The 22,263-nt window shown below is 43.7% G+C and overlaps 1 protein-coding gene across 1 annotated transcript in view; it reads right to left on the bottom strand.

Moving 5' to 3' along the window:
• Positions 1–22,263, bottom strand: part of LIG3 (DNA ligase 3) — a 1,243,614-nt gene that overhangs the window by 1,120,692 nt on the left and 100,659 nt on the right. The window contains exon 6 of the mRNA XM_044058542.1: positions 6,262–6,413. Within this exon, the coding sequence (XP_043914477.1) occupies positions 6,262–6,413 (152 nt within the window). The remainder of the gene's footprint in view (positions 1–6,261; positions 6,414–22,263) is intronic.

The raw sequence follows: 22,263 nt of genomic DNA, 5'->3' as shown, positions 1-22,263 counted from the left end.
AGAGCCGGAGGTCTCCGCTCCGAAAAGCTGAAGACCTCCCCCGGCACCGACAGTGATGGCTCCGAGGCCGATGTCGGAGCCGAACTCACCAGCGCCGAAGCACCGAGAGGGAGAGCGGGGTCGGACAAGGGTCCGATGCCACTCGCCCCCTCGGAGCCGACGAGGGAAGTCCGGCGCCATAATTCTTCTAAGGAAGACATCGGAGCAGACGACGGCACCGAAGACAAAGGTATCGGTTCCGATGCCACCACAGTCTCGGGTCCGAGCCGCCCCGGCTCCGAACTCAGAAGAGTCAGAGGAGGAACATTTTGAGTAATGGGAATAGTTCTCGACTGTTGAGTCGGACTTTGAAGCATCTAGGCCAGTGCCTCGGACTTAAGAAGTCGACTCACTACTCTCTGAAGGTCATGATCCGATAGTCTGGAAGACCTAGAGGAGTGAGATCTATGGCTCCGTTCAGACAGCAAACGTGATGCTGGAGCTGAATGAACGGAGCCGATAGATGGAGATCGGGACCTTTTTCTGGATGTCGGTTCCGACAATTTGATCGGAGCCGACTCAATTATGTCTTCCTCGGCTCCGGCCAGAGCCGAGGAAATAGTAGGGGCATGCGTTCGAGATTCATTGGCTCCGGCCGGAGCCGATGTTCGAACAGCCTTTGGACCCCCAGAAGACGGCTCAGAGACTGGAGCCGAAGGTCTGGAAGGCTTAGAGGGTTTCCCCGAGGATTGAGTCGAGGGACCCTCAGGCTTCAATAAACCCCTTAAAATGAGTTTATTTTTGCGCTCCTGCAGGACTCTAGGGCTGAAGCCATGGCAAATAGCACATGAGTCCTGCAGGTGCAAAGGCCCCAGGCAGTATACACAAGAAGTGTGACCGTCTGTCAGAGACATCTTCTGACAGCACGAGTCACACTTCTTGAAGCCTGAGACCTTCGATTCTTTGGACATGTCCAAAAAAGAAGTCAAAGTGTAACCACAAACACACACACACACACACTGATTACACTTGTAATATTTTTAAATTAAAAATTAGTAATTAACTGAAAATTAAGACCCTACAAAACACAGCCACTCCAACTACTAAGGTAGGGAGGGAATGGGCCTAAAGCCAAAGGGAATAAAATTAGCAAGTTTGGGAAAAAAAACTGGGGAAACTTGGCTATGAAGGGGAGTAAACTACTTAACTTTGAAAACTATGGGGAAAGCTAACTTAAAAAGGGGGTCTATCTAAGATACAACTCAATATTTCAACTAACCTGACGAGCCGGTTGAAAAAGCACCTCGATCGCTGTAGCGGCAAATGAGATCTGAGGAGTTACCGCCTAGCATTGTGGGATATAGGGGAGCCTCGAGCCGGTGGAACTAGCTCTCGAGCTTTTAAAGTGGCCGAGTCGGAGCCAAGGATCGGCTCCGAACCCATCCAGCAAGAATGAAGGCGAGATAGACAACTTAACATGACATGTTTGGGCATAAAGCCTTTCAGAGCTTTCCTGTGATCAAGCTTATATTGCTTTGCAAAACTACATACAGATACCAAAGTAGTAGCTTCTAGAATACAACTCTTTCAAAAAAGCCAGAGAAGAAGTCAAGGTCCTTGTAGAGAGGGCAATGATCCTGCCCAGAATTAATTTGGCATGATGAGCATAACAAAAAGTAATAGCCTTAGACAGGCATTTGGAAAAAGTCCGTTTTGACAGAGGTTGTCCCTTCTTCTTACCTGAAATGAACAATTGATCCAAAGATCTGAAACATTTCGTTCTGTCAAAATAGTACCCAAGTTGCCTGTGGACATCCAAGGGATGGAGTATCTGTTCTCCCTCATGTTTAGTTTGGTTTAAAGTAAACTCGGTCACAACTTAATGCATAAAAGAAGAACTTTCAATTCGGATACCCTTCTTGCAGAGGTCAGAGCAATCAGTAACTGTTTTCCATGTTAATAACCTCACATCAGTCATATTAGCTGATTCAAAGGAAGCAAGTACTAACTTCTATAACACAAAATTAAGATCCCAAGGAGGGATCATCACTTTAATAGGAGGCCTGTTATGCAAAACCCCTTTCAAGAACATTTTGACATGCGACTGCCTTGGAAGAGGACGATCCATGGGCAGACATGCAGAAAAGGATGACAAATGAACCTTGATAGAGGAATAAGAAAGGCCATAGCACAGCAACTCAACCAAATATTATAAAACCAGAGAACAACTAGCACTGAATGGGTACTGGTTATGCTGTTGACACCAACTAGCAAACTTTTTCCATTTGCTAATATATGATTTCCTAGTAGAAAGCTTTATAATCCAGGCAGTCAATTGAAGAACTGATGTTGGGTGTGTCAAACACCCCTGTTCTTGTGTGAGTAAATCCATTCTGTGAGGAAGCTTGTGGTAATTGCACCTGGCCATTTCCAATAGAAGGGAGAATCACGGTTGCCTGGGCCAGAAGAGAGCCTCCACAATGATCTTGGGGGATTGCTTCTGGATCTTCATATTACCTTGGATAGTAGAGGAAGGGGCAGAAAGACATACAGGAACATTCATGACTAAAGAAAAGAAAATTCATCTTTCTCCCAGGCCTTCGAGCATGGAGTCCTAGAGCAGAATCTTGCCAGTTGATCGTTCAGACAGGAGGCAAAGAGGTCCACTTCAGGAACTCCCCACAGATGGATCAAATCTTGGAAGACACCTGGATCTAGTTTCCATTTCTGAGGGTCTGCCCTGCTCCAGCTCAACTTATCTGCCACACAGTTTTACTCTGATGGAATGTAGGATGGCTAAAGACTGAGGCTGTACTGTGAAGGGTTCTATATTATGTCATCAACCACTTAGCTTGTCGAACACATAAACGTTGACAGCTAAGGGTCTAAAACTTAGAATCTCGGAACGGAATGTGATGATGATAAGCATCTTTTAAATCTAGTGTTACCAGGAAACTTGAAAGAGGAAGAAGCGACAACAAGTTGTGATGAAGAACAGGTGAAGGTCTGACCTGCAGGATGAGCGATGACTCCTTGGAAAGTAGTAATTTCCTCCCACCGCCATTTGTAAGCCTGATCATCTGTTGTCAAACAGGAAAATGAAGACTCAGACTTTCTGGAAAAAACAAAGGGCCATGTTGGAGGGGGTCACAAGGTCTTGAGCAGTCATTCAGACTTGTTGGAATGTCCTTGGTTTTGGGAGGTTTGGGACTTCTTTTTTAGATCCTCCTTGCCTCCTTTTATTAAATGTCCATTTACATGAATTCTATTAAGACTGTTTATTCTGTTTTTTTTTTTTTTTTTTCTTTGCTGAAGATAGGATGAGGAGAAAGAAAATCCCTTGGACAATTTGGAAAAGGAGGGTTAGAGATTCTGTGGACTGGCTTGTCTTTCATCACACTTTTTGATCACCTCAGTAGCAGCAGCAGCCAAATGCTAATTCTGCCAAACACTAAAATCCCTATCCAATGGAGAATTTAAAATCTAATTTTTTTACATCATCTGAGAGGTTCTGAGAGTGCAGCCATGCACATCTCCTTAAAACTGTATCACTGGCCATAGCCCTGGAAGAAGTCTCAACACTATAAACAATGAGTAGTGTCCTGTGCAACAGAAGAAACTAAGTTATTTAAAGCAGATTTTTCTTCACAAGAAGAAACTGTATATAAAGCATTCCTTATACTTTCATAATATGTCAGAATAACCTTTAACATATGAGCCTGACAATTCTAAAATGCAAAGTTACAGAAGTATCCACTTTTCCCCTACATACCCATTAATAATTTTTCCCATCCTTACTAAAAAGAGTAGGATTGGAGTTAACTAAGTGCTTAGCAGCAAAGGAATCACCTAAGGCTATAGCTGCTGGATCAGGTTTGTGAATAGTGTATACAAATTTAAAAGACTCAGGAACTTTATACATCTTGTCTGCCTTTTTAGGGACAGCTGGCTGACTATCAGGGAAAACTGCAGGCATTAAGACACACATCCTCTAAAGCAAACAGGAGAGGAAGAATAGGTGTAGGTTCTGAAAAATCCTTCTGGGACAACTCATAGAGTTTTCTGAGGGACTGGGATGTTCTCTTGCTGAGAACACTGGGACATTCTAGCAATACTCTCAGAGAAAGAGAAACCCCCACAGGGAGAATCAGAAAGTGAGCTATTCTTGGAGTCTGAATCAGAAATCTGACGACAAATCCATGAATCAGTCCCTGCATCTTCCTGTTCAGATTCAGAATCTTGAATCTCTTCAGGAAAGAAGTTATCCTTCTTTCTTTTACAGGAAACTACTCAACTCTACAAAAAGAATTAGCCTGAATCAAACCCTGAGCCAGTTGAAAGATTTCATTCCCACTTTTTTCTCTTCCCACACCCACCTTTTCCAAGTGTACATTCTAAGATGCTTCTCCATGTAGGGATTAGGAAAACAGGAACGTGGGAACAACAGCAGGCAAGGGATCACAGGAACCAAAAGATGCCTAGACATACACACCCTTAAAAGTTCTTGCCATCCTTTACATGCATTTAATAGTGCTCACCTGCCAAATCAAAGGCATAAACTTATGCATGATAACCCTCGTTTAACTTTGTGTCTACCCCTCCAATTGTCAAGATTAGCCTTAAATGGTAGACAATGTAGTACGCTGCTTGACCTGTAGTGGCAGGTTATTCCATAGGCCAGGAGTCACTGAATTAGAACATTTTGCCTGCAGCAAGTCTTATTTGTTGGCATGGACTTATGTGCAGGTGTTTGTACATCCAGTGGTTTCGGAAAGAAACAGGAGGTCAGATAAGATTGGGACTGCTCAAAATGTAAGACAAGTCACAGCACAGCAGCCAGTAGTCTACAAGTTGTTTTCATATATCGACAGATTCAAGACCTTCATATTTCTTGGTTAAAACTTGTAAGGCCTTTCAGTAGAGCAACATGCTTGGATTTCTACATACAAAGGGGGCATTATATTTGATGATGGGTCTGATAAAGGAAGAATATAGTAGTAGGATGAATTTATTTAATCTTAAAGACATTCCCATTTTTGCAGAAAGGTATTATGCTGCAATATTTTGTATTGAGCTTAACACTGCTTTAACACATTATTCCTGCCGAGGGGAGCAGTTTCATATCAGCAGATAACAGTGTGCAACTTGCAGTCATCAGTAAACTTGGTCCACCACACTTCTTGGATAGTGGCTTACAGATCTGCAAAATAAATGCCAGCGCTGATCCCTGTGGTACCTTGCCAGTTAACCATTTTACATTTGGAGAGGGTACCAGCAACTTTCACAACTTGGGATCTGTTGTACAGCCAATTTACAATCTATCAGAAAATGCACAAATTTACATCACGTTTGTCTAATTTTTCAATAACACCAGCATGAGGATAGTGTGAAAAGCCTTGGCCAAATTAAGGTAAGCAGTGTGTATGGGGTGACCATAGACCACAGCCTCTGTAACTTTTTCAAATAAGTTTACAAGGTTATGGGTGCATTGCCTGCTCTTCATAAACCCAAACTGACTGGGATTTAAATCAGTTAAGCTGCCAGTGTTTGCAAGAATTCTACATTTCTATACTGCTGCTGAAATAGGCCGTGTCATGCTGCAGCCTTTCTTTTAAGATGCCTGATGTAATCCAGTGTAAGGCTGGTCTCCATTCATCTTTCACATCTCATGCCACAAACACAGCTGATGACCAGGAATCTGGTTCCCAAGCCCCATTTCTTGGATCACATACAGATGGGTCAGTCGCTATGGCATGTTTCTCCTTAAGTTCAAAAGCCCAAGTGAAACAATATCATCTAACAATTTGGCTTGGACACCTCTATTCCTTCTTTCATTCAGACGAATATACACACACAAATCCTTGCTCTCCAACAAATAACAAAATGAATGCCATCTTCTTATGTCCTTCCTCTTCACCAGGATAACAAACACCCAGTAAACTATCCACATTCACACTCTTTCCCAACCCTGCTAGACTAGGCACTAGAAATACTGCTGCAAATCTGTCTCTTCTAGACTTCTCAAGAGTAATCCTACACAGAATGCCATTTACACTCCTAAAGTCATACAGCACTTTCTACTCACTGACTTAAAAATGCATTTCCTTCTAGTTTTTTTTTGACATTAAGCAAATACAGGATAAACTGATGAAACTCCTACAATTCCAGCATTTTAACCAACCCAACTTCCCTTAATAGCTATCTGTAGGATGGTGCAACTTTCACTTGAGTGGTCAAAAATAAGCAGCAAAAATACGGTAATTTGTCAGTAGGATACATTACCTGTTCCAAGTCTCTGACCATATCCTCCTGGCTGCAGTTAAATATCCGACTGAAAAGCTTTAAGATCTGCTTATCATTCAGGTTGTAAACAGCCTTAACAACACCCGGCATCAGAAGCTTCACGGTCAGAAACAAATCACCACGGAAACCATCTAGGAAGACCCCCAAAAAAGGAACAAGGTTTAGAATTTTTTTTTTTATAAAACATAGGCTTAAATATAGCTGGTGTAACAGAACTAATCAAAAGACTGTGAAGAGAAAACAAATCCATTTAAAATGAGTAGTAGAACGGCCAAGTACCTTTATGTCTCATAGCATAGGTTCAAATCCTGACCTCCTATTTGTTTATGTGGAACTGTTCTCCCTGCGTCTGTATAGGTTTTCTCATGGGGGGGGGGGGGGGGGTTACTCCAGTTTATTTCCATCTGCCAAAATCAGACAGTTTGATTGGCTACTCTGAATTATATCAAATTCACCTCCTTAGGTCTGTTCAACAAGCCATTTTAGCAATGAGTCAATCAGTTAACTTACACAAGTAAAATAAAATAAAAGTTAACTCAAAAACAGTAAAAAATGTGCTAACAATAACAAAATGAAATATGCCCTGCATTAACTACACAATTAAACTATATAGTTCAGTACAGATGTGTGAGTTGATGCTCATGACACTTTATTACACCAAGCTGTACCTAACGACTGGTATACATAACAGTAGTCTCACACACAAACACAAAGTTGGTGCTTTAATAATTCATCTTTCACAATTGTTTTGAGCTTAATTTGACATTGCAACCTTGATACTGACAAACTTAATGGAGTGTGCAGTGACAACTGGGATCTCAACAACTGTGACAGCTGGGCAACTGAAACTGGTTCAAGCAATAACATTTCTTAGGATCTGGTTTAATCCATCTCTTTCACTACATAATGAGATCTGTATAAAAAAGTTATTATTGCATGCTGCCATCATTTATTACAGCTGCACAATTCTGTCAGCAGTGCAGTATAATTTTGAAAAGGTCATGCAATTTAAAGAAGGAGAACTGAGTTTCATGTTTATACAAACATTTCCTTTTTCCCCAGATTGAGAACTCCCAGAGGTAGTATATATGGAAATCAAGGGTTAGAGTTTCCACACTGAGTGGTGCACCCCCTTGCAAAAGCATCCATCTTTTACTGTTTTGTGCTGTTCGTACAGCAAATTTCTGAAGGTCACAATTTAATGTGGTGCAGTTACTACAGTAACAATGTTTTGAGTCTCGACTAAGGGATATGCAGTAGTTCACAGTAAATCCCATTGATGTGATCAAGCATTTTAACTTTGAATTTTCTCACAGTATTCCCTTTATATATGGTTTTACAACAACCAGTAGCAATATATTAAAAAAAAAAATCACAATCCACAAAATCTTTTTTTTTTGGATAAACCTGACTTCGATAAAATGTACAACTTACACCCTCTTTTATATTTAAAAATATCCTTACTAATGTTCACATTGTTTATTGTCCTAGCCGGAAAAAAGAGAGTTCATAAAAGAGCATGCATTCACATATCCAGTTTACTAATAACAACAATAAAACAAATAACCTGAAAAATTGAATGGAATTTCATGAAGCTACACAGACTGTGCAGCATTTTTCAGCCCTCTGACTCTAACATGCCAACTCTGTTGTTCTGAAGACCAACCCTGAAAATTAGAAATTGTTAGGTTTTTATTTCCTACTATACTTTCCTGGTGTCGCAACACCCTGATGTTCATTATGTCCAAACAGGTAACACCATGTGTCACATCAAAACTTGACACTCTACAAACACATTACAGGTATAAAGAACAGAGCATTCTTGAGGTCCTACATAGCTACATTCCCATTTTCATAAAACTCCACACTGCGCCTACATCAAACCTTAACTCCCACGAGAATCTCCCTGACAACTCTAATATCAGTTCCTAAGACAATGTATCGGTGCCATCATGAGGCTAGAGCAGAAACCAAATGATCTAAAGGACAGCAATTAACTAATTATCAAGTGATAAATGGGAAGTATTCATGATGCAGTCTCAAGTTATCCGTTTATCTGAGACAGTACTCTAACTAGAAAAAAATCAGGAACAGGTCTAGATTCAGATCTACATCTTCCTGTAGAAGAAAAGCTCTTAGAACTGAGGTGTCCTAGAGATACCCCAGGGAAAACAATCCTGTGAGAATTAGTCAGGCAAGACATCTGTATATTCTCCGTGAATCCTTATCTGTGTAGGAGATCTCTTAAAAATGTAAACACACATTACAGTCTGCAAAGCTATGTACTTTGTAAATATCCTTATATCAGTGGATAGACCAAAGGGTAATACAGAGAAAAGTACAGTTTTGTACCTACCATAAATGTAGATGTCCGAACAGGATAGCATCTGCAGTCCTATCAAATGGGTTGTCCTGTCGTCAGGCAGCCCTTCGGTCGGCCGGATTCCAAAGTCTGGGTCTGGCCTCGGCTGGTGTCGCACTTCACCTGACGTCATCTCTGCTGGTCTTCGGGTATAAAGGCATCAGCCGACGCCATTTTCCTCAGTGTTTCTTGCCCCAGATGCCAGTTGCCCTCTTGGAAAACTAAATTTTGGGTAAATGCCAATGTTTCCAATAAAAATAGTAGGCAAACACAAAAAATAAGCATGTATGTACATATATACAAACAAATACACCATAAGAGATCCCCCCCCAGCTAGCTATTAGGAGGGTATATACCCTAGGAGTACCACAGAGGGGAAGGAGGGTGGGTAATCCTGACTGCAGATGCTATCCTGTTCGGACATCTACATTTATGGTAGGTACAAAACTGTACTATGTCCTTCAAGGATGCATCTGCAGTCCTAACAAATGGGTAGAATACCATAGCCAAACTAGGGGAGGAGGAAGAAGAATTATGGTGTAGTTAGGATCCCCTGCAATACAGCAGTGGCAAACCCTGCTCGGGATCTAGAGTATAGAGGTAAGTTATAATGCTTGGCAAATGTATGCACGGAGGTCCAAGTAGCCGCCTCAATAATGTCCTTGGTAGCCACTCCTTGTAAGAAAGCTGTGGTAGTGGCTGTAGCCCTTGTAGAATGAGGTCTTATGTTCTGTGGAATTTGCTTTCCATGGTAGGAGTAACAGAATCTTATGCAATTTCCTATCCACTTGGAGATTGTCTGTTTGGAAATTGCTTTTCCTTCCCTTCCTGTTGCATAAGCTACTAGAAGCTGGTCAGTTTTTCTATTGCCCTTGGTTCTGTCCAGGTAGTAGCGCAACTGTCTATGTACATCCAAGGTATGCATCAGTCTTTCCCCCCTGTTCTGTGGATTGGGAAAGAAGGTAGGTAGGTGGATTGCCTGGTTTAGAGACACTCTGGATACCACCTTAGGCATAAATGTAGGATTAGTTCTCATGGACACTCTATCTTGATGGAAGATTAGGAAGGGTTGTACTGCCATTAAGGCCTGTAGTTCCGAAACCCTTCTTGCTGAAGTAATTGCCAGTAGGAAAGGAGTTTTCCAGGATAGGATCTGCTGTTGCTGCTGGTTCGAATGGAGGGAGTGTCAATTTTTCTAGCACGAAGTTCAAGTCCCATGCTGGTAATGGTGGTTTCCTAGGAGGTTTTACATTCTTGATTCCTCTGAGAAACTGTCTGAGTAGAGGATGTGAGAAGACAGGGGGATCGAAGCTGTATTCTGCAGAAATAGCTGATGATGTATCTTGATGGAGGAATAGGACAGGCCTGTATGGAGAAGCTCTGCCAAATACTCCAGGATGTTGGCAATATCTATCTTTGACGCATCTTTTCCTCTTTCAGTACTCCAAATGACAAACCGTTTCCATTTTCCTGCATAGTTCCTTCTTGTTGAAGGTCTGCGGGCCTCAAGGATAATGTCTTTAACCCTTTGGGATAAATCTGGGTTAGTTGCTGTTATGTAATGTTCCAGGCAGTCAGTTGTAGAGTTTTTAGGTTTGGATGCATGATGTTGTAGTCGTTCTGAGTTAACATCAAAGGTATCAGGGGTAGTGTCCACGTTCTCCCCCGAGACATGCTCCTCAGCAGTGGGTACCAGTGTTGTCTTGGCCAATTTGGAGCTATCAGAATTATCCTTGGACGTTCCTCTTTGATTTTCAGTAGTACCTTGTGCATCAAAGGAAGAGGTGGAAATGCATATGCTGTCAGGCCTTTCCAATTGAAGGATAGAGAGTCCACCTTCCATGCAAGTGGGTGGAATGTCCTTGTGCAGAATTTCTTGAGCTGGTGATTGAGTGGGGATGCGAATAGGTCTATTTGTGGCATTCCCCATTTCTTTGTGATGGCCTTGAAGATGTCCGGGTGTAGCATCCATTCGTGAGCATCGGAGGTAGTTCTGCTTAACATGTCTGCTAGGATGTTTTCTTTTCCCGGTACAAATATTGCCTGTAACTGAATGTTGTAGCTCAGAGCCATATTCCATAGGTCCAGAGTCATTCGGCATAGGGGGTATGAATGAGTGCCTCCCTGTTTGTTGATGTACCACATGACTGTGGTGATGTCTGTCCTTATCATTAAATGGCCTTCTTTGAGGAATGGTCTGAAATTCTGGATTGCTAGTTTTACTGCCAGCATTTCTTTTTGATTTATGTGCAGGTGCAGCTGTTCTGGAGTCCATAATCCTTGTATGCATTTGTCCAGCATGTGGGCCCCCCAACCTAGGTCTGAGGCGTCCGTTGTGATGGTTTGGCTTGCTTGAAAGTTGTGGAAGGGCAAGCCTGGGTTTGACTGGAATGCTTGAGCCCACCATAGGAACTCTTGTTTCAGGCATGGGATTAGTGGTATTTCGGTTTCTAAGCTGTGCCTGTGTTGAGACCATAAATTCTTTAGGTACCACTGTAGCTTTCTCATATGCAGTCTGGCATGGGGGACCAGGATTATGCATGATGCCATGAAGCCCAAGGCCTGCAGTACTTTCCTTGCTGTTAGTTTGTTCTGCTTTGTTAATGCCAAGAAGTAAAGAGGGAGTTGCTCTTGTTTTTCTGCAGTTAGGAATGCCATCTGTTTTACTGTGTCCAATTCTGCACCCAAGAATGTTCTTGTTTGGGATGGTATCAGTCTTGACTTTTTTAAATTGACTGTGTATCCCAGGGCTTGTAGTAAGCAAATGACTCTTTGTAAGTCTTTTGTCAGCTTGCTTTTGTTGTCCGCTTGTATGAGGCAGTCGTCCAGGTATGGATAAATTTGGATTCCCTGTAGTCTGCAATGAGCGATTACTGATGCCAGGCATTTTGTGAATACTCTGGGCGCAGTAGATAAGCCAAAGGGCAATGCTGAGAATTGATAATGCTCTGATCCTGCAAGAAATCTGAGGTATCTTCTGCAATTTGGTCGTATGGGGACGTGCAGGTATGCCTCCTTGAGATCTAGAGTTACCAGCCAACACTCCTTGCCCAGCATGGGAAGAAGTTGCTGTAGGGTCAGCATTTTGAATTTTGGAACAATGATGAATGTGTTTAAAGCGGACAGGTCGAGAATAGGTCTCCAACTTTTCTCTTTTCTTGGTACTAGGAAGAGTCTGGAGTAGAATCCTTTGCCCTGTTCTGTAGGTGGTACCCTTTCCACAGCTCTCATCTTTGTTAATTGAGCTATCTGTTTTTTGATTTGGAGGTAGGTTTGGCATTCCTCTTTTTACTGGTAAGGTGTGGAAATGAAACCTGTAGCCTTGGTCTATAGTTTGCAAAATCCACTTGTCTCTTGTGGTATAGTGCCAATTTTTTGAAAATAAGGCTAACTTTCCGCCTAAGGGTGCTGCTATTTGTTCCCTGGTAGGCGGTGTCAGAGCCAAGTCACTGTGATTGTCCTGTTGCAGGGGCAGTGGTTGTGTCTGTGCCTCGTTGGTTATTGCCTTGCCACTGGCGTCCTCTGTAGGCACCTCCTCTGGATTGATTTCTGCCTCTGGAACGTCTATTCCTGCCTCTCTGAGATTTAGAGGAGTCTGGAAAGGACCAATTTTTGGAAGGCCAGTTCCTGCTAAACCTTGGGGGCTGAACCTGTAAGAAATCTTTAACTGTTTGTACAGATTTTGCCTTCTTTTCCATTTTCTTCATTACTTGCTGGGCAGGAGAACCAAATAGACTGGCCTTATCCATAGGAGCATCTAATAGTTTTGCTTTAACATGATCCGGCAAGACCTGTTCTTTCAACCATGCATGCCTTCTTATAACTGTGCCAGTCATGGCTGATCTAAATGAAGCCTCCAGTGCATCATAGCCACATTTTAAAGAATGGTTACTAACCTGCTGAATGTTATTCACCATTTCTAAAACATATTTCTTATCTAAGGAATCATCAGAGGACAGTTTCTTAGTTAACTGATCAAGCATAAACTCTTGGTATTGGATCATATGAAAATGACAGTTCAAAGCTCTAGCTGAGAGAGTAGCAGAGGTGTAAACTTTTTTACGCCATCTCTAAGGACCTGGATTCCCTTTCAGAAGGGAGAGGGTTTTTTACTGAGGTCGAAGCTACTGCCTTAGGCCCCTGGGAGATAGACTCAGGATCTGCAAGGGGAGCCTTGTATAGGTGGTGATGAGTGTCCGGTACCCTGTAAAACCTATCGGGCTTGGCAGGGGCTGGAGGTAAAGTATCAGGAGCAGTGCAAACATCATTAAATGCATCATCCACAACAGGAAGAACTGGAGGTATAGCTAAGGGCCTATGTTGCGGTAAATGTAGAAAGGTCCTAAGCCTTTTTCTTGAATCTGAGAAATCTTGTCCCTGCCATTGGAATTGCTCTCTCATGGCATGTAAGGTTTCCCCAAAGGAAAATTCCTCTGGTGGAGCGGCAGAAGGAATAGATTCTTCAACATCGGAATCTTCATAAGTAGAAAAAGGAGCCTCTGGATGGTCTGTATTGTCTGAATCATCAGAAGAATCATCTGAGGACACTGGCTCAGGGGGCTCTGCTCTAGGTCTCTTTTCTGGAGGCTGAGAGGCCCTGTCTGGGTGAGATTGGGATCCCCTTATTAAAGAGATGAGATCCTCTGCCAGAGTAAGCATTTGAGAACTGGAACTGGGCCTGTGTGAAAGGGGTTTAACAGGCACGGATTTAGCAGTTTTGGCTGCTTTAGCCCTGGCAAAGGCCTTTATAGACATGGCTGCAGGAGGCCTAGCAGCACCACGTGCTGGGGTAGAGACATCCAAAGGGATGGTGTCCGATAATTCTAGAGGAACCACATTAGTAGGCAAAACTTCAGAGGCCGTTTCAACTAGGGTAGCAGGAGCCTCGGTAGTAGTCATGGATTCAGCTGAAGATTGACCTGTTTGCTCGGTTTCGGCCGAAACCGAGACACTCGCGGTTTGCTTTACCGTGGTTTCGGCCGAAACCGCGGACCGCGAGTGTCGGTCTTTTTCTTTGCGTTTCTTAACAATTTGAGAAGTCGGAGGATCCGACGGCATAATGTACGCAAAATCTGAGCCGAAAAACTGTTCAGCAAACTCCGACCGACGCCTAAGCGTTCGTCGGTTGAAGGAAGCACAGACTAAACAGGCTGCTACGTCGTGGTCTGGGCCTAAACAAGGTAAGCAGTAAGAGTGGAAATCTTTATGAGGTATTTGTTTCCCACAAGTTAAACAGTTATTCACTTTTTCTGACATCGGCTGAGGCAAGAAAGAGTCCCCAACGGGGTACTTAGCTTTTTAGAAGTCTTCGAAGTAGTATTCGGTAGTTGTAATCTCTGGATCTGACCGACCGGCACTTGCGAACAGCTTCTGCTTCGGGCGCCACGCGGCAAGAAAGACTGAGGAAAATGGCGTCGGCTGATGCCTTTATACCCGAAGACCAGCAGAGATGACGTCGGGTGAAGTGCGACACCAGCCGAGGCCAGACCCAGACTTTGGAATCCGGCCAACCGAAGGGCTGCCTGACGACAGGACAACCCATTTGTTAGGACTGCAGATGCATCCTTGAAGGACATCTGGTAATGTGATCCAGACAAAGAAAATGTCTAGAAACTTCTGAAATTATCTAGGAATGTGATAATATGCATCTTTTAAATCTAAGGTTACCAAATATTTCAAATTAAAAACAAGAGAAGAAAATGAGAAGGAATAGCATTTATATCTCGGAAACAGAAGCATTCTCCTAAAAACAGTAATGGGAAGAGTTTTTAGCACTCTCGGCAGAGCCAATGCTCCATGACAAGAGGTAAAAGAAGGGCCAAGTATGGTCAGTGAAGGTGAATCCCTAAAATAAAAAGGGGGGGGGGCATCCACTGTCAAAAGTAACCTTGCCAAATTTAGAGTTTGCCAGGGTTGGAGGGGGAGTCTTGTAATTATTCTTACAGACTTATTAGACTGTTCTAGTTCTGTGAGGTTCCTGTAGTTTTTGGAAACTCCCTGCCACAGCTTTTTAAACATTTGCTTAGCAGCAGCTTGCTTGTTTGGTTTACTCTGCTTAAAAAAAGTAGCAAGAGAAGCATTAAATCCCTTTGGCTACCTAGGAGAAGGAAAGCTGAAAAACTGAGAGATCCCATGAATCAGTATACCTAAAAAGGGGTCTATATTAGAACATCGAAGTTTCAGAACTTCGAATGTTCTAATATCGACACCTACTAACCGAAAACCGATAAAACCGAAAATTTAGAACAGCAAATTTTTTACTAGGGAGAAAATTTGCTGATCCAAAACACATACACACAACACAAACACACCAAACAAACAGCAATCCACACACATACACCTAAAATCTTACATCTAAACCTACACTAAACTGTACATACACCACTATCTACCCACTTACCTTAACCCAAACCCTAACCCTAAGGTCCGCCACTATCGCACACACACCTCACCCACGCCCTAACCCTAACTCACCTATCCCACCCTAACCCTCACATCCACACATTCGCACACTTACCTGACCCACGCCCTAACCCTAACTCACCTATCCCACTCTAACCCTCACGTCCACACAATCGCACACTTACCTGAACCCGACCGTAACTTTCCACTGCAGAGCTGAAAATAGCGAAGCGACAGGAACAGACAACTGAATTCTTTCCCTAGGAAAGAATTTGGTTATCTAAATTTTCGCTATTTTCAGCTTTCGGTTAGTAGGTGTCGATATTAGAACATTCAAAGTTCTGAAACTTCAATGTTCTTATACAGACCCCTAAAAAGGACCCCTGTATCAGATGGTCCAAAACTAACTCTCTAACCAAAGGAGAATTCAAGATTTAATTTTTGATGTCATCTGGGAGGTTTTGAAAAAGCTGCAATGCAAACTTCCTTCTAACAGTTTCAGTGGCAGTAGCCCATGAAGTGGTATCAGTGGAACCATAAGAAGGAACCCAGTTAGACAAAGCAGATTTATTCATAGAAAAGGAAACAAATACCCAAAAACGAAGTTATGTACTCAACATAACGTTCCAACTGTGTTGTCCATTTTCATTCCTCCTCTACTAATAGGTTTGAATTCAATCCCTCGGATCTGACTCGGCTGTTGCTAAAGCTTGTGGCAACCAAAAACTCTCAAGCTTCTCCCTTACCCATAATGCACCAACTCCAAGTACCTCAGATCTTGTTTGGTTATTTTTAGTAGAAAGAAATATTTGAAGTGCTGTTAATTAAGGAGACAACATCTGGAGCTCAATATAAAGGACAGTAATATCTTCTAACCACTTTTTCTTCCAGGAGATTTCAAAGGATGGGGGTTGGTGGGTGGAGAGTTGAGGAAGAATGAAAATGGACAACAAGATGGAACATTATGTTAAGTATACAACTTTTTTATCTCATGTTCTCAAATTTCATTCTATCCTCAACTGATGGGACAGAGTCCCCAGCTACCTAAAATACTGGGTAGACTCAAGGAAGGACATTCCTGAGCACCACTGAACCAAATGATTCCCTACCTCTGGTGACCAGATCTAATTTGTAATGAGTAACAAAGGTATAGGGAGTAGCCCAAGTTGCTGCAGCACATACATCATCCATATATGCTCTAGACTGGAAAACTGAGGACGCTGCTGTGGATCTAGCTGAATGGCCCCATAACGGTTTTGGTAGAGTAGCACCCAATTTGCTACAAATAAATGAAACACAGTCAGTGAGCCATCTGGCTAAAGTTACTTTAGCAACTGGCTTTCCCAAGTTTCCTTCTGCAAATGAAACAAACAATTGGTCAATTTTTCTGATATCATTTGTTCTATGCAGATAAAGATGCAATTGTCTGTGAACATCCATTAAGTGTAATGTGCATTCACCTTTATTAGCAAAATTAGGAAAGAATACTGGCAAATTAATGGACTGGCTGAAATTAGATTCTGGCACCACCTTAGAAAGAAAGGATGCATTTGTTTGCAGTGTAACTCTATTCTTGTGAAAAATCAAATATGGAGGTTTTGAAGACAAGTCTTGAATCTCTGAAATTCGTCTGGCAGAAGTAATGGCTACTGTAAACATTTTCTTCCAAGAAAGATATAAAAGGTCACACTTTGCTGCTGGTTTGAAGAGGGAATGAGCAAGTGCCTGCATTACCAGATTCAGGTCCCATGGGGGAGTAGAGTCTTTAAAAGGAGGTCTTAAAAGAAGAGTACCTCACAAAAAGGCTTTGCAAAGCTTATTGAAGGCAACAGAGGAACCATCAAATCCAATGTGAAAATTCAATATTGCTGTTAACTGAACCTTAACTATTGAAGTCATGGCTCCTTCTTTAAAAAGTAGGGTCAAACATTCAAAGATGTTCTGTATCGGAGCTGAAAAGGGATCAACATTGTTTTGATGTGCCCAGTAAAAAATAAGTTATGTACTCACCATAACATTCCATGTTTGTAGTCCATCTCGCCCTTCATTCTTACATATGGGATCGGAGCTGATCCTCGGCTCCGACTCAGCCTATTTACAAGCTGGACGTCTTCTAGTTGGCTCATGGCTAGGTAGGAATCCCATGGTGCACCAGTACAATCCCCAGATCTTGTTTGCTGCTAACTAGGAGAAATAATAACAAACATACAGAAAGAATCCAATACTAAAAGGTCACCATAAAAAAATGATAATATTTTTCTGTATCCAATTACTTCCAGGATGGGGGGAGGAGGGTGGGTTCATAAGAATAAAGGGCGAGATGGACTACAAACATGGAATGTTATGCTGAGTACATAACTTCTTTATGTTCTGTAGTCCTATCTCACTTTCATTCTTACATATAGGACAGCGTCACTAGCGCCTTATTCTTGGGTGGCTCAAGGAAAAATACTCCTGAGTACCGTGAAACCAAATGAAGCTCTACCCCCTGGAGGTTAAATCCAATTTGTAATGAGTAATAAAGGTGTGAGGGGTAGCCCACATTGCTGCTGCACAAATATTATCAAGTGGGACCCTGGCTTGAAAGGCTGCAGAGGTAGACTGAGATCTGGCAGAATGAACCTTGATTTTAATGGGTAAAGTTCTACCCTCAAAGTGTAAACGTAAGCTATACAGCTAGAAATCCAATTTGAGAGTGTTACTTTGGAAACTGGTAAGCCTGACCTGGATTCGGAGAAGGAAACAATTGATCTGATTTCCTTATCCGGTGCAAATAGAAACGTAATTGTCTATGGACATCCAACTGATGAAACCTGTATTCAGCTGCGTTGGAATGATTTGGAGAGAACACCGGCAGTTCTGTGGATTGATTTAAGGGGGCATGACAACAGACCTTGGAGACAAAGGAAGGATTAGTACGAAGAAACACCCTATCTTTGTGAAAAATCAGATAAGGGCGTTTTACAGACAATGCTTGTAACTCTGACACCCGTCTGGCCGACGTGATAGCCACCAGAAACAAAGTCTTCCAAGACAGGAATTTCAGAGGGAATGAATGAGAAAACTCAAAGGGTGGAGAAGTTAATTTGGATAACACAAAATTTAAATCCCATGAGGCAGCAGGTTCTTGAAAGGGAGGTCTTAAAGTGGCACCTTTAAGGAAAGTTTTGCACAGCCTATGTGGCATCAGATTAGAATCTTGAAAGCCTAGATGAAAATTTAAAATCGCTGCCAATTGAACTCTGATAGTGGCAGCCGCAGATCCCTGGTGGAAAAGCTCAGATAGGAATTGCAAAACCACTGGAATGGAGGCGGTGTAAGGGTCAACATTCATTTTCTCTGCCCAGATAGAGAATCTTCTCCATTTACTGGAATATAGTCTCCTAGTGGAAGGTTTATGAGAAGACGTAAGGATATGAGTCACGGAGGGTGAGAAGTCATGAAGCCTAACTAGGGATGGAACTGGAGCAGCCACGCTGTCAAACTGAGGGTGTGTAAGGAGGGGTGAAGCGAGCCTGACATGTGAGTCAACAGGTTTGGAACTGGGTCCAGAATCCAAGGATCATCTATGAGAAGAGGCCCAAGAAAGGGGAACCAAACCTGGCGAGGCCAGTAAGGAGCAATGAGGATCAGTTTGCTTCCCAGCCGTTTTACTTTCTGAATAACCTTGGGAATGAGAGGAAAGGGAGGAAAAGTATAAAGGAGACTCAGGGGCCAATCGTAAACAAGTGTGTCTCTCAGTGACTCCTCCAGAGGAGGGATGAGAAAGAAGTATCTGCTGCATTTGGCACTGATTGTACTGGCAAAGAGACTGCAGCAAGGCTGTCCCCATCTGTGGAAAATCTGTTCCACTACTTCCTGTTTCAGAGACCACTCGTGAGGCATTAAGATTGCCTGGCTGAGCTTGTCGGCTATCACGTTGGTTGTCCCTGGAATGTGCATTGCCACCAGAAAATGCTGAGAAGATATTGCCCATTTCCAAACTCGAATGGCCTCTCGACAGAGTGGGTAAGATCTGTTTCCGCCTTGTTTGTGGATATACCATACTACCGACATGCTGTTTGATTGTATTGCAATAGTCCCCAGAGGCAGAAAATCGTGAAGTGCTTGAAACGCCAGGAGCACTGCCCTCATCTCCACAACGATGATATGCAGGTGAGCCTCGTGATCTTGCCATGTGCCTTGGACAGTCCTGCCTAGATAATGCCCCCCCATCTGTGAGGCATCCGTGGTCACAGTGACAATGGGTTGGTGAGGAACAAATGAAGTGCCCGTGGTTAACTGATTGGGTAGAGTCCCATCAAATGAGGTCCTTCTTGCAAGAGTCTGTCAGCAGAATGTGATGAGATAATGGAAGGTGCTGAAAGGACCATTGGGATGACAGGAGCCACTGAAGAATCCTCATGTGTAATCTGGCTAGTGGCACTAGCGATATGGTGGAAGCCATGGTCCCTAGAAGCTGCAGAATAGTTTTGGCTTTGAACTTTTGTAAGGGGAGAAGACGCTGAATTTGGATAACCAGATTCTGTGCCCTTTCTACAGGAAGACGAGCCAACATATCTACTGTGTCTATTTCTGCGTCTATAAAAAATCACAGATTGAGAGGGCAAGGCAGATTTTTCCCAATTTATAGAAATGCCCAGCTGGGCACAAAGCTGAATGGTAGCATCCCTGGTCTGAAGAAGTAGATGCCTGGTGGTGGGGGGGGGGGGGGTCAAAAGGCAGTCGTCCAGATAAGGAAACACATGGAATCCTCAACGTCTCAGGTGAGCTGTCACCCTGGGGGCTGTGGTAAGACCAAAGGGCAGAGCACGAAACTGGTAATGACTGCCTCCCAGCCGGAAGCATAGACGACTCCTCAATGCCCTGTCCATTTTTATGTGGCAGTATGCGTCTTGGAGATTTATTGAGCACATTCAATTGTCTTTCCCTAATAACGGGAGTATAGACTGCGGTGTCACCATCCGGAACTTGTCCTTCTTTACTGATTCATTCAATTTGCTGAGGTCCAAGATGGGCCTCCAGTCTCCTGTACATTTTGGCACTAAAAAGAATGTGGAGTAAGTTCCAGATCCTATTTGGTCTCCTGGGACGGTTTGGATGACTCTTTTTGACAGCAACTTGTTGACCTCCACAGTTGCCTGATCCCTGTGATTTGGGTGGAACATCCGGGATCCTCTTGGGAACAAAAGGTGGAAGAGAAAAGGGTATGACATAGCCTTTGGTAATAATTCTTTGTACCGACTTGTCTTGAGTGATACCCAGCCAGGCTTCTGGATATAAAGAAATGCGACCCCCAACTGGCCCCAGGGAAGCACAGTCAGGCCCCACATCAGGAGCGCTGGTAAGGCCGGCCCCGAAAGGAATCGCGACGTCCCTGGTTTTGCGGTCCGCCCCTGCCTCTAGTGAGACGTCTACCATTTCCTCCTTCTCTGCCTCTGAAGGAGGAGTCACCCTGTGCATTCTGGAAATACCTCTTGGACTCCTTGAACCACATTTTACCACCCCTCTGACCCTTAGGGTATGGTCTAGAGGGTACAGTAAAATGTACTCCCATGGCAGAGAGTGTTTTTCTTTCTTGCTCGCACCGGGTGAGAGTGTCCTTTACCTTGGATCCAAACAATGAGGAACCGTTGAAGGGGCATTGATAAAAGTAGACTTGAACGGTTCCGCAAAATTACACAAACGCATCCAGGAATGACGCCTTAGGGAAATTCCTGAACCTGCTTCTCTACTCACTCCATCGGCTGCATACGAGGGTAAGCCTCATGGATGAGTTGACGATAGATTTTAAGGTGGACAACTGGGCAGACACCTTGTCAGGGACTCCCTTAGTACATGTACCTTGTACAGAATTTCCTAACTCCTTAAGGAGATCTCTCTGAAGCCTTGTGAAGTGTGTAAGGTAGTTCAGCGATCTAAGGGTAAATGCCACTGAAGAGAAGATATGCTTCCCGTATCTGTCCATCGTTCGAGACTCCTTATTCGGCGGATGAACAGAAGAAGAAGTTTCTGCTAGCTCCTTCTTAGTGGCTGCTGCCACCACCATGGCATCTACGGGAACACCTTTAGACAAAAATTCCTTTCCCGGGGGGTGCAGAAAGAAACTTATTCATTCTCCTGGGGTCTGGCTCCATGGCATCAGGGGTATCTCAGACCTTTCAACTAACTCCATCAGTTTGCCGAAGGGTGGAGACACCCAAGAGGCTGAAGGTTGAGACCCGAAAGCATTCAGGTACACTGACTCCTCATCAGAAGGGGTGACAGTGGGTCAGCCGCACCTCTGTTTAAAGATTTCCAGGATGTCTACGAAGGAGACATCATCAGAGGACGACTTGGGGGACAATTCTGACTCCTCAAGGTCAATGTCAGAGGTCAGAGATTCATCCTGGGAGTCTACATGCTTCCTCTTGCATGTTCTCTTCTGTGGGGCTCCTCAGAAGGATATTCCAGGGAGCTCTCGGAAGAGTGGGGACCACCAGCCGGTGGCTCCTGAGGCTGCGGATCTCTGCTGTCCAAGGAAAGAGTAGGAGCTGAGACAGAACCAAGGAAAGAGTAGGAGCTGAGACAGAAGTAGGTGCCCTAGGGGGAAAAGTGTTGGTACCCCTGGTAGGAGCTGAAGATCGGGACAGCACACTCCTCATCATCTCAAATGCCGACCTCTCCAGTTCCAAAGACCTCCTCAGATCCAGAGCTATCGGCTCCAAGATAGACGTAGGATTCAAACTCACCCTCACAGACACACAAGAGAGGGAGACTCAGAACCGATGAGGTCCGGTTCCAGGAATCCCTATCGGGGCAGACCGGGGAACTTTGGCTCCTAGACACCACGGACGGCACCGAGAGTGTCGGAGTGGAACTCGGCTCCGAAACAGCCACAGGCAGAGCTGGAGCTGAGGGTTCCACCAGTGGTACCAAACACTCAGGCCCAAAAAGGCCAGCATGGCTCAGAGGAGGAATGACCGAAGGGGGCTTAACGAACTCAAGTGGCTCCGGAACCGACTGGGTCAGAGCCAACAACAATTTTGGTAAGGCAGACAACTTCAAAAGTCTCAGCACTACCCTCTCCACATCTTCTTCCGATAAAGTCCTGGAAGACCTGGAGGACAGAGTAGGAGAACGGGATCACTGCAGTATTGGTGACTTCAATGTAGGGGAGACCAGTGGAGGTTCTACAGACCAGCTCCGTAAAATACTCTCCGACCCTGTAACCACAG

This window comes from Protopterus annectens, chromosome 16.part0, assembly GCF_019279795.1.
Source record: "Protopterus annectens isolate FY-2018-M chromosome 16.part0, PAN1.0, whole genome shotgun sequence".
Classification (NCBI taxonomy): Eukaryota; Metazoa; Chordata; order Ceratodontiformes; family Protopteridae; genus Protopterus; species Protopterus annectens.
This window is presented reverse-complemented; position numbering and strand designations above follow the sequence as displayed.